General features: G+C 37.3%; 1 protein-coding gene across 1 annotated transcript in view; it reads left to right on the forward strand.

The window, feature by feature from the left end:
• The window catches only part of LOC113902126 (multidrug resistance-associated protein 4-like), a 205,451-nt gene that overhangs the window by 82,724 nt on the left and 109,415 nt on the right, over window positions 1-13,312 (forward strand). The window contains exon 19 of the mRNA XM_027557081.1: window positions 7,536-7,682. Within this exon, the coding sequence (XP_027412882.1) occupies window positions 7,536-7,682 (147 nt within the window). The remainder of the gene's footprint in view (window positions 1-7,535; window positions 7,683-13,312) is intronic.

Raw genomic sequence — 13,312 nt, forward strand, 5'->3', positions numbered from 1 at the left:
TTTATAGTTTCTGGTCTTACATTTAGATCTTTAATCCATTTTGAGTTTATATTTGTGTGTGGTGTTAGAAAGTATTCTAATTAATTCTTTTACAAGTGGTTGACCAGTTTTCCCAGTACCACTTGTTAAAGAGATTGTCTTTTCTCCATTGTATATTCTTGCCTCCTTTGTCAAAGATAAGGTGTCCATAGGTCCATGGATTCATCTCTGGGCTTTCTATTTTGTTCCATTGATTAATATTTCTGTCTTTGTGACAGTATCATACTGTCTTGATGACTATAGCTTTGTAGTATAGTCTGAAGTCAGGCAGGTTGATTCCTCCAGTCCCATTCTTCTTTGTCAAGATTGCTTTGGCTATTAGAGGTTTTTTTGTATTTCCATACAAATTTTAAAATTATTTGTTCTAGTTCTCTTAAAAATACCATTGGTAGCTTGATCGGGATTGCATTGAATCCATAGATTGCTTTGGGTAGTATACTCATTTTCACTATATTGATTCTTCCAGTCCATTAATATGGTATATTTCTCTATTTGTGTCATCTTTTATTTCTTTCATCAGTGTTTTATAATTTTCTATATATAGGGTTTTTGTTTCTTTAGGTAGATTTATTCCTAAGTATTTTATTCTTTTCATTGCAACAGTGAATGGAATTGTTTCTTTAATTTCTATTTCTGTTTTCTCATTGTTAGTGTATAGGAATACAAGGTGTATTAATTTTATATCCTTCAACTTTACTATATTCATTAATTAACTTTTGTAATTTTCTGGTGGTGTCTTTAGGGTTTTCTGTGTAGAGGAACATGTCATCTGCAAACAGTGAGAGTTTTACTTCTTCTTTTCCAATCTGGATTCCTTTTATTTCTTTCTCTTCTCTGACTGCTGTGGCCAAAACTTCCAAAACTGTGTTTAATAGTAGTGGTGAGAGTGGGAACCCCTGTCTTGTTTCTGACTTTAGGGGAAATGCTGTCAGGTTTTCACCATTGAAGATAATGTTTGCTGTGGGTTTATCATATATAGCTTTTATTATGTTGAGGTATGTTCCCTCTATGCTTGCCTTCTGGAGAGTTTTTGTCATAAATCAGTGTTGAATTTTGTCAAAGGCTTTCTCTACATCTATTGAGATAATCATATGGCTTTTATTTTTCAATTTGTTAATGTGGTGTATCACATTGATTGATTTGCGGATATTAAAGAATCCTTGTATCCCTGGGATAAAGCCCACCTGGTCATGATGTATGATTTTTTTAATATGTTGTTGAATTTTGTTTGCTAGAATTTTGTTAAGGATTTTTGCATCTATGTTTATCAGTGATATTGGCCTGTAGTTTTCTATTTTTGTGGCATTTTTGTCTGGTTTTGGTATTAGGGTGATGGTGACCTCATAGAATGAATTTGGGAGTTTACCTTCCTCTGAAATTTTCTGGAAGAGTTTGAGTAGGATAGGTGTTAGCTCTTCTCTAAATTTTGGTAGAATTCAGCTGTGAAGCCATCTGGTCCTGGGCTTTTGTTTGCTGTAAGATTTCTGATTATAATTTCAATGTCTATGCTTGTGATGGGTCTGTTAACATTTTCTATTTCTTTCTGGTTGAGTTTTGGAAAGTTATACTTTTCTAAGAGTTTGTCCATTTCTTCCAAGTTGTCCATTTTTTGGGCATATAGTTGCTGATAGCAGTCTCTTATGATCCTTTTTATTTCTGTGTTGTCTGTTGTGATTTCTCCATTTTCATTTCAATTTAGTTGATTTTATTCCTCTCCCTTTGTTTCTTGATGAATCTGGCTAATGGTTTGTCTATTTTATTTATCTTCTCAAAGAACCAGCTTTTAGCTTTGTTGATTTTTGCCATAGTCTCCTTTGTTTCTTTTTCATTAATTTCTGCCCTAATTTTTATGATTCCTTTCCTTCTACTAAACCTAGTTTCTTTATTTCTTCCTTTTCTAGTTGCTTTAGTTGTAGAGTTAGGTTATCTATTTGATTTTTCTCTTGTTTCTTGAGATAAGCTTGTATTGCTATGAACCTTCCCTTTAGCACTGATTTTACTGAGTCCCAAAGGTTTTGGGTTGTCGTGCTTTCATTGTCATTTGTTTCTATGCATAGTTTGATTTCTTTTGTGATTTCTTCTGATTTATTGGTTATTCAGAGTGTGTTGTTTAGCCTCCTTGTGTTTGTATTTTTAATAGTCTTTTTTTCCCCCTGTAGTTGATATCTAATCTTACTGCAGATATCTAATCTTGTGATCAGAAAAGATACTTAGAATTTCTTTTTTTTTTAATTTACCAAGGCTAGAGTTATGGCCCAGGATGTGGTCTATCCTAGAGTAGGGTCCGTGTGCACTTGAGAAAAAGGTGAAAGTCATTGTTTTGGGGTGAAATGTCTGATAGATATCAATTAAGTCTAACTGGTCCATTATATCATTTAAAGTTTGTGATTCCTTGCTAATTTTGTTTAGTTGATCTATCCATAGGTGTATTAAAGTGAGTGGTGTAGTAAAGTCTCCCACTATTATTGTGTTGCTATTAATTTCCCCTTTCATACTTGTTAGGATTTGCAACACATATTGTGTTGCTCCTATGTTGGGTGCATATATATTTATAATTGTTATATCTTCCTCTTGGATTGATCCTTTAATCATTATGTAGTGTCCTTCTTTGTCTCTTTTCACAGTCTTTATTTCAAAGTCTATTTTATCTGATGTGAATATTGCTATTCCTGCTTTCTTGTGGTCTCCATTTGCATGAAATGTATTTTTCCAGCCCTTAATTTTCAGTCTGTATGTGTCCCTTGTTTTGAGGTGGGTCTCTTGTAGACAGCATATGTAGGGGTCTTGCTTTTGTATCCATTCAGCCAGTCTTTATCTTTTGACTGGGGCATTCAACCCATTTACATTTAAGGTAATTATTGATAAGCATGATCCCATTGCCATTTACTTTGTTGTTTGGGGTTCGAATTTATACACCTTTTCTGTGTTTCCTGTCTAGAGAAGATCCTTTAGCATTTGTTGAAGAGATGGTTTGGTGGTGCTGAATTCTCTCAGCTTTTGCTTGTCTGTAAAGCTTTTGATTTCTCCTTCATATATGAATGAGATCCTTGATGGGTATAGTAATCTGGGTTGTAGGTTTTTCTCTTTCATTACTTTAAGTATGTCCTGCCATTCCCTTCTGTCCTAAAGAGTTTCTATTGAAAGATCAGCTGTTATCCTTATGGGAATCCCCTTGTGTGTTATTTGTTGTTTTCCCCTTGCTGCCTTTAATTGTTCTTTTTGTTAGATATTGGTTAATTTGATTAATATGTGTCTGGGGTATTTCACCTTAGGTTTACCCTGTTTGGGACTCTCTGGGTTTCTTGGGCTTTGGTGGCCATTTCCTTCTCCATTTTAGGGAAGTTTTCAACTATTATCTCCTCAAGTAGTTTCCCATGGCCTTTCTTTTTGTCTTCTTCTGGACTACAATGATTTGAATGTTGGGGCATGTGACATTGCCCCAGGGGTCTCTGAGGTTGTCCTCATTTCTTTTAATTCTTTTTTCTTATTTCCTCTCTGCTTCATTTATTTCCACCATTCTATCTTCCACCTCACTTACCCTATCTTCCGCCTCACTTATCCTATCTTCTGCCTCAGTTATTCTACTGTTGGCTCCGTCCAGAGTGCTTTTGATCTCAGTTATTGCATTATTCATTATTGATTGACTCTTTTTTACTTCTTCTAGGTCTTTGTTATACATTTGCTCATCTTCTCAATTCCTGTCTCTAGACTATATATCTGTAACTCTATTTTGTTCACAAGATTTTGGATCATTTTTCCTATCATTATTCTGAATTCATTTTCAGGTAGACTCCCTATCTCCTCCTCTTTTGTTTGATTTGTTGGGCATTTATCATGTTCCTTTACCTGCTGAATATTTCTCTGCCTTTTCATTTTGTTTAGATGGCTGTGTTTGGGGTGGCCTTTCTGTATGCTGGAACTTTGTGGTTCCTCTTTATTGTGGAGGTTCCTCCCTGTGGGTGTGGTTGGATGAGTGGCTTGTCAAGGTTTCCTGGTTAGGGAAGCTTGCGTCAGTGTTCTGGTGGGTGGGGCTGGATCTCTTCTCTCTGGAGTGCAATGAAGTGTCCAGTAGTGAGTTTTGAGGTGTCTATGGGTTTGGTGTGACTTTGGGCAGCCTGTATTTTAATGCTCAGTGCTATGTTCCTGTGTTGTTGGAGAATTAGCTTGGTATGTCTTGCTCTGGAACTTGTTGGTTCTTGGGTGGAGCTTGGTTTCATTGTAGTTATGAAGGCTTTTGGATGACCTCTTGTTCATTAATGTTCCCTGGAGTCAGGAGTTTTCTGGTATTCTCAGGTTTTGGATTTAAGCCTCCTGTCTCTGGCTTTCAGTCTTATTCTACAGTAGCCTGAAGACTTTTCCATCCATACAGCACCAATGCTAAAACATGTAGGTTAAAAGAGAAAAGATTCTCCACAGTGAGGGACACCCAGAGAGGTTCACAAAGTTACATGGAGAAGAGACGAGGGAGGAAGGAGATAGAGGTGACCAGGAGGAGAAGAGGATGAATCAAAAGGGGAGAGAGAAATCTAGCCAGTAATAAAATTCCTATGTGCTGTCCACAGCCTGGAATATCCAGAGAGTTTCACAGAGTTACATAGAGAAGAGAAGAGGGAGGAAGGAGATAGAGGTGACCAAGAAGAGAACATGGGGTGTCAAAAGGCAAGAGGCAGATCTAGCCAGTGATCATTTCCCTAAGTGTTCTCCACAGCTCAGAATACCCAAAGAGATTCACAGAGTTGGGTAGAGAAGAGGTTGGAGGGAGGAGATGGAGGTGACCTGGGGGAGAACAAGGAGAGTCAAAAGAGGGAGAGGACAATCAAGCCAGTAATCACACTCCTAAGTAAAAATGGGTATTGAAGATTGGATTCTTAAAGGTACAAAATTGATAACAAATACCCAAAAGCAAAGATTGAAAATCAAGAGTAGAGGTTAAACTCTCAAAAATACAATATTAAAAAAAAACAAAATCACAAAAATTATAGAAAGCATATATGAAATTTGCTTTAAAAATAGGTTCTTTTTTTGCAAGATAATAGTAGGTTATAAAAATGAAAATTAATGGATTAATAAAGTAAAATTATAAAAGTAAATAGTAATAAAATATTACTATTTACTTTTTTACTATATTTACTATATTTTTTACTATATTTACTATAAAGTAAATAGTAATAAAGTAAAAAAGTAATAAAGTAAAATTTAAAAAATGATAATAGTAAAATATATCTAGGAATTTCTGGAGCTATTGCAGGCAGTGATGGGTCAGTTCAGTTTCAGATAATTCCTTGTTCCAGCTTATACTTCTTCTCAAGGTCTATAGACCCCTTCCAATGTAGTCAGTGCTAACTACAGGGTTTTAATCCGTTGCACCTGTCACTTCCAAAGCGGTTCCCTCTGTTTATTTTGGCGGCTTTTGTTTGCGAGTCTCTTCAGTGTTTAATTTCCGCCCTGACACAAGGGGGCAAAGGTGGTCACTTATTTAGGCTCACTTGTTCAGTTGTGCTGTGGGGAGGGAGGAACACTGCAAACAAATATCACTGGCATTTGTGGGGAGTGCTCGCATTGTCTGGACCACACTGGGTTTGCCCCCACTCACGGCGCCTGTGTTATCCCTGTCTACACTGCTCAGGCTCCAGGTTGCTCTGCAGGGGAACTGTCTAAAGCGGGCCCTGGGTTGCATGCACTTCCCAGGTCTAAGCTGCTCAGGTTCAGGTTCTCAGGTACTCCACAAAGGCACATATTTGGTTGGGCCTGTGTTTTGTGCCCTTCCCAGGTCCAAGCAGCTCAGGTGATGAGGTGCTTGGTGAGCACACTCCCCAGGTGTGCAGTGCGTCATATCGCCTCCCAGGTCCCAGCCGCTTGGTTTCCTGGGAGCATAGTGGGAGCACCGTCCCACGTGTGCTGTGTGTCTCCTCTGGGGAGCTGATCTCTAGCTGTGACCCTCCTGTTGGATGTCAACCGTCCAGGATCCCAGGAACATTTGGTTAGCAACTGGGAGCCTGCTCGCAATTTGGTGGAGGATGCCACCTTTGGGGCCCAGATTGCCCCTTTCCAGCTCTGGATGTCACCTGCCTGCCTCTCTGCCTCTGGTGGGGGATGGGCCGGTCCGCAGCCGGCTAGCTCTCCTCAGGTATTCACTCAGTCCTTTGTTCTGTGAGTGGGCCTGGCAGTGCCTTGGGTTAGAGCTTTTCACGGGAAAGTTCTCTCTCTCTCTTTCTTTTTTTCTCTCTGGCTATCCCACAGTTTGGGTTGCTGTCTCATGTTAGCTCCCTCAGATTGTCCTCAGGGCATTCAGGCCTGGTCCTTACCTGAAGCAATGCAGCCAGCGCCTCCCTGTTCAGTCCCTGCTTGCTGGTGGCAGATGAGAGCATCTGGGCTGCTTCTCTGCTGGGAGTTGTGGTTAGGCACATAATCTGTGGGTTTCATTTATTTATTTATTTTCATCCCAGTTATGTTGCCCTCTGAGATTCCAAAACTCCCCACCTACCCGCTGGTGAGAGGGTTTCCTGGTGTTTGGAAACTTCTCCTCTTTCACAACTCCCTACCCAGGATGGGTCTCTGTTCCCTACCTCTTTGTCTCTCTTTTTGTCTTTTATATTGTGTCCTACCTCCTTTAGAAGACAATGGGCTGCCTTTCTGGGTGGCTGGTGTCCTCCGCCAGCATTCAGAAGTTGTTTTGTGGAATTTGCTCAGCATTCAAATGATCTTTTGATAAATTTTTGGGGGAGAAAGTGGTCTCCTTGTCCTATTCCTCTGCCATCTTAGGACCACCCCCATGCTTTGTGTTTCTATAAAACACTTAGTGAGAGATTACTTGCTCATTTTGATTATTATCTCATGGTAAAATGTAGTACATGTTTTCTTGCAATTCAATTATTAAAGAGATTGTCTGCTTGCAACTTAATATGGTCTTTTTATACTCTTTAAAGCTGCTTGGGCATGGAAATAGTTTCTTTACATGGAAGTAAATTTCCATATACATTTACCATTTATAAGGAAATGGTAAGTCATCTCTCTTATTCCCTTTTAATTCATGGTGGTATCAAAACATTTCTCAATTTTAGATTATGGGACATGTTATAAATAATGAGATTTGAAATATGGCAAAAGGAAGATACTACTTTTTATCATTTTCTTTCTTCTGAGTTTTAATTAGTACTTGTAATTGGATTAGGAAAATCTGAGTTTGTATTTTACACCTGATTTTTTTTCTCATGTTGTTTCTATTTAATAAGAGAACCATACTTATTTTAATATTTTTATGTGTAAATATACCTAGTGAATGTATTAGACTCTCATAGAATCCATTATATATTTATTCTATAGTCTATAGCTGAATTTATATAAATTTATGAATTTATATAAATTATATATACTTTATTCTATAAATTATATTTATAGAATAAAACACATAACATTTTTGTAAGCTGTCTGCCATGCTTTCACATAATTGAAGGAAAGGCAGAGATCTTTTGCTGAGTGATGTTACTTTATTTCAGTTCTAACTGTAGGTATCATCCTTTTTGGCATCACAAGATCTTTGTTGATATTCTACGTCCTTGTTAACTCTTCACAAACTTTGCACAACAAAATGTTGGAGTCCATTTTCAGAGCACCAATGTTGTTCTTCGATAGAAATCCAATAGGTAAGTCAGACACCAAGTTTCTCAGTAAGTATGTATTATTAATGCATTTAGTTCCTGATTACATTTGATATTTGAAAGTGGATGAGATACTTAGAAGATAATCACTGTGCATATTGATCTATTTTCTACAAAAAACTTTACTGATCTGAATATAGGGGCATATAAGTTTTTTTTTCCAATTTTAGTGTGTGTGTAAAGATAAATGTTCACTTTGCAGAATGACTTAGAAACCCATTTGTTATGTGGCATATAAAATATCCTATGTTAGATGCAAAGATGTTTTAATGTTGTTGACCAGTTTCTAAAAGCTGGCTGTGTCATATAGTGTTAAGTTAGGCCGTTGTCTAGATAGAACCTTCTTACAATGAAACTGCAAGACACAGGCTGTGTGTTTCTTTCTTTTCCCATCCATTTCTGGAATCACAGAACTCTGACATATGCCCATGCATTGAGGTTTACATAAAAATAGTAATAAAAATTCATTAAAATTCCAAATTGGTAAAATGTAAGCATCTTTTTCAAAGAAACTAACTTTATAGTTTTACAGTGGACACTTGGTGACATGTAAGACCCTTTGTAGTACATAGCACATGTATCTTCAGTAGTAAATTTCTCAATATGAGTGTCCCTGGAGGTTTCTCAGTGGTTTTTTTCTTCCATCTTGAGGCCTTTGACTTGTTTTGCTTCTGAAGGTAGCCTCCTGACCTGGGTTTCTATGAAGCATTAGTTCATCAGTGTACATGCCCCTCTGTTCAGTTAGTTGGACTTGTGCTGAGGCCCAGGGCAGCTTTGTTTTTGTAGGCAATGATTGACAGGACTTGTTGAGGCAGGTATGTGGACTGGAGGGAGGACAGGAGTAGCCTTGGCCTGGCCATCAACTCGCCATGTGACCAAGGCCAGAGCAGATGGATCCTATTGGGCAGGCAAATCACAAGGCAGGATGTGGTCTGTCTTGGTTTAAAAGTGTGACTCTGCCTGAAGTCAGCTGCCTGGGTTCAGTCCTGGTGCTAGTTACAAATGGTAATAGTAGGTTATAGCTATATTAATATAATTCTTATGTGCTGGTTACTTAATTTCTTTGTGTCTGTTTTCTTATCTCTAAATGGGGATTCTATTAATACAGTTTTTGACTGTGTTAGAAATAAGCTTATTAATATACTCACAACACTTAGCTCATTGTCAGTGACTAGTGAACCTTACTGATAATGAGGAAATGCTATCTGGGAACTTCCTTTCTTGTGAAATGGGAATAATTTCACATGCCCTTCCTGTTTCATAGGACTCTTGTGAGGATTAATGCTAATTATTCAGGGAAGCATCTTGTGTAGATGTATTCAAACATATTTTTTGGCCCAGGCAGTGAGCCAAGCACAGAATGGTTAACTACAAAGGCCCATACAGATCTCATTTTATTATGAAGCTATAGTGAGGAAGTATTTGGAGAAGTCCATACTATTATAGCTGTGAAGTTGCTCCACTTTGTCAGCTAACATAAAAACTATGGTCATCAAGTTGGGAGCCTTAAGTGGGACTGGATTTCTGTTATTTCAGCCTCTGGGTGCTCATGACCACAGTTAACCAGGTTCTTCATGTTCAAGACCTGTAGGCTTCTCCAGATGCTGATTTATTTATTATTCAAGAATTTGGGATCAAGTTTAAATCTTCAAAGTCTCTAATCTTAGAGCAGTCAGCACACTGGTGCTTGTCTTCCTCCCCTTCCTCTATCTCTTAGCAGAATCTCATTCTTTCAGGAAAATAGAAGCCCAAATAAGTATTATACTGCAAAGATTATAGGCCTGCTTTGCCCAAAAGGCTTCAGGGCCATCAATTACTTACTCCTTCAGTGATATATTCAGTTGAACTCTTTCCTATAGTTTATTGTCAAAGTAAAATGTACAATAGATTATTTATGGTGGACTTTATTGCTGGTTTGTGATCACATGAAGAGAAAACCACATGTATTGATACTTTGGAAGCTCTGGTTCCTAGAACCAGGCTATCCAAACTTCCAAATTCCGTGTCTGTCAATCAAGGAAATGAAACCGTCAGACATGTAATACATTTCCCTGGGGTTTAGCTGAGCATTGAAGGCAAATCGTGGTGCTTATGTGGGTTAAATATGTGGTGCCTACTAGTTTTGCCTTACAAACTAAAGGCCATTAAGAAATAATGAGGAATTCAGCCATTTTTAAACATACATAGACATTTAAAAACTATTATTGGACAGGGAGTTGGGATGTAGGTGGAGATGTTAGATGTTCTGGTTCTGCTGGGACAGAGCTTTGGAAGAACTGTGCCAGCCACTTCTCTTGGCCTCAGGTTCTAACAGGTAAGAATCAGGGGCCTTTTCACTCATCAAGCATTTACTGATCATCTACTGGTTGTAAGTTGTGGTCCCCAGCATTGAGACAAACAGTCCCTGTCTTTCTTCTTATTCTTTTTTCTTTTTTTTGTAGTTTTCCAAGTTTATTTCAGTTTATAACATAAGGTATTTCAAATAAATCCTTAATTATACTGCATGCAAAAAAAGTGCCCCCAGTTAAAGTCATCATGTGCAAAGGTTATTGTGATGTGGCCTATTGTTAAATAGATAGTTAGAAAGATATTTTTTTTCCCAAATAAAGATAATGTGTCTAAATTAGAGGGAGAAAGAGAGATTCCATTATTAAACTTGGAAACAAGGAAGTAGTGATATCAACTTGCTGGGCTGAAAAATAATTTGCAAAAGACCATCCAAGAGCATCTGAGAGCAAGTGATTGGGAAAAATCATGTAAGGTAATTTCCCAACACCTGACACCCACACAAGAGGGATGTCATTGTTAATACTGTGGTATTAGATTGTTGGACCTCTTTCTTTTAAAGTGTTTATTTTTAACTTTTTTCTTTATATATATATATATAAACATTGTTGACTTACAGTGTTTCAGGTGCCCAGCAAGGTGATTCAGTTATACATATACATTATTTTTGAAATTATTTTCCATTAAAGGTTATTGTAAGATATCAACTATAGTTCTCTGTGCTATACAGTAAACCTCTGTTACTTGTTGCATGTCTATTTTGTTTTTAAATTAGACATCTAGCATTCTATTCATACTAAGTCAAACAAGTGGAATCAAAATGTCATAAATTTTTTAGTTAGGCAAGAATTGTTCAGTTTTCTAAAATACATATATTATGCATATTATTTATATATATGTATACACAAATTTTTCTACTATGCTTGATAAGGGGTTGAGAAAATACATCAATAAAAAAAGATGGAGACTTTGGAAAACAAATAAATGAAATGGGAATACTGAATATGAAATAGAAAGAGCGAAACAAGTTAGGTAAAATTAAAAGATCCCCATATAGTCTAATTATTTTTAAACATGGCTGCTTATTAGAAACATCTGGAGTTCTGGAGAGAAAAAAAAAGCAATACCTTGGTATTTATATTTTTCAAAAAATTCCAAGATAATTTTGATATGCATCTGGATTTTAAACAGTGATTACAGGGTTTTGTATTAAATAGCAGTTTTTAATGATGATGCAGATTTTTATTATTTTTCTGTTGACCAATCATGATACAATGGTATTATGTGAATAACGGTTACATAATCACAATAGTAAAAGATGTTCATAAAATAAATCAATAGCCAGACCAAAAAAAAAAAAATTAAAATTGCAAGTCATAAAGGGAACATGATTAACTTAATAATATACAATAATCACATACAATTTGGGAGGATCAAGCAGAGTAACATGGTAAGTGGAAATGCATCCATGCAACATGTTCTCATCTGCTCAGCCAGTCTCTGTCTTTTTTGGTGCATTTAATCCATTTATATTTAATGTAGTTATCAATATATGTGATCCTATTACCATTTTCTTAATTGTTTTGGGTTTATTTTGTGTAAGTCTTTTCTTTCTCTTGAATTTCCTGCCTACAGAAGTTCCTTTAGCATTTATTATGAAGTTGGTTTGGTGGCGCTGAATTCTCTGAACTTTTGCTTGTCTGGATAGCTTTTGATTTCTCCAACAAATCTTAAGCAAGAGTCTTGCTGGGTAGAGTATTCTTGGTTTTACTTTCTTTGCTTTCATTATTTTAAATATATCAGGCTGTTTCCTTGTAGATTTTCTGTTGAGAAATCTGCTGATAGAATAATGGGAGTTCAGATCAGCTCAGTTCAGTTGCTCAGTCATGTCCGACCCTTAACGACCCCGTGGACTGCAGAACATCAGGACTCCCTGTCCATCGCCAACTCCCAGAGCTTGCCAAAACATGTCTACTGAGTCAGTGATGCCATCCCACCATCTCATCCTCTGTCGTCCCCTTCTCCTCCACCTTCAATCTTTCTCTGCATTAGGGTCTTTTCAAATGAGTCAGCTCTTTGCATCAGGTGGCCAAAATATTGTAGTTTCAGCTTCAACATCAGATCTTCCAATGAACACTCAAGACTGATCTCCTTTAAGATGGACTGGTTGGATCTCCTTGCAGTCCAAAGGACTCTCAAGAGTCTTCGCCAACACCACAATTCAAAAGCATCAATACTTTCATGCTTAGCTTTCTTTATAGTCCAACTCTCACGTCCATATATGACTACTGAAAAAAAATAATAGCTTTGACTAGACACACCTTTGTAGGCAAAGTAATATCTCTGCTTTTTAATATGCTGTCTAGGTTGGTCATAGGTTTTCTTCCAAAGAGTAAGCGTCTTTTAATTTCATGGCTGTGGTCACCAACTGCAGTGATTTTGGAGCCCAAAAAGATAAAGTCTGCCACTGTTTCCACTGTTTCTCCATCTATTTGCCATGAGGTGATGGGACTGGATGCCATGATCTTAGTTTTCTGAATGCTGAGCTTTAAGCCAACTTTTTCACTCTCCTCTTTCACTTTCATCAAGAGGCTCTTTAGTTCCTCTTCACTTTCTGCCATAAGGGTGGTGTCATCTGCATATCTGAGATCATTGATATTTCTCCCAGCAATCTTGATTCCAGCCTGTGCTTCATCCAGCCCAGTGTTTCTCATGAAGTACTCTGCATATAAATTAAATAATCAGGGTGATAATATACAGCCTTGATGTACTCCTTTTCCTATTTGGAACCAGTCTGTTGTTCCATGTCCAGTTCTAACTGTTGCTTCTGACCTGCATATAAGTTTCTCAAGAGGTAGGTCAGGTGGTCTGGTATTCCCATCTCTTTCAGAATTTTCCACAGTTTATTGTGATCCACACAGTCAAAGGCTTTGGCGTAGTCAATAAAGCAGAAATAGATGTTTTTTCTGGAACTCTCTTGCTTTTTTGATGATCCAGCAAATGTTGGCAATTTGATATCTGGTTCCTCTGTCTTTTCTAAAACCAACTTGAACATCTGGAAGTTCACAGTTTACGTATTGTTTAAGCCTGGCTTGGAGAATTTTGAGCATTATTTTACTAGCATGTGAGATGAATGCAGTTGTGCAATAGTCTGAGCATTCTTTAACATTGCCTTTCTTTGGAATTGGAATGAAAATTGACCTTTTCCAGTCCTGTGGCCACTGCTGAGCTTTCCAAATTTGCTTTCAAAATTTCCATATTGAGTGCAGCGCTTTCATAGCATCATCTTTTAGGATTTGAAATAGCTCAACTGGAATTCCATCACTTCC

Source organism: Bos indicus x Bos taurus, chromosome 12, assembly GCF_003369695.1.
Source record: "Bos indicus x Bos taurus breed Angus x Brahman F1 hybrid chromosome 12, Bos_hybrid_MaternalHap_v2.0, whole genome shotgun sequence".
Taxonomy (NCBI): domain Eukaryota; kingdom Metazoa; phylum Chordata; class Mammalia; order Artiodactyla; family Bovidae; genus Bos; species Bos indicus x Bos taurus.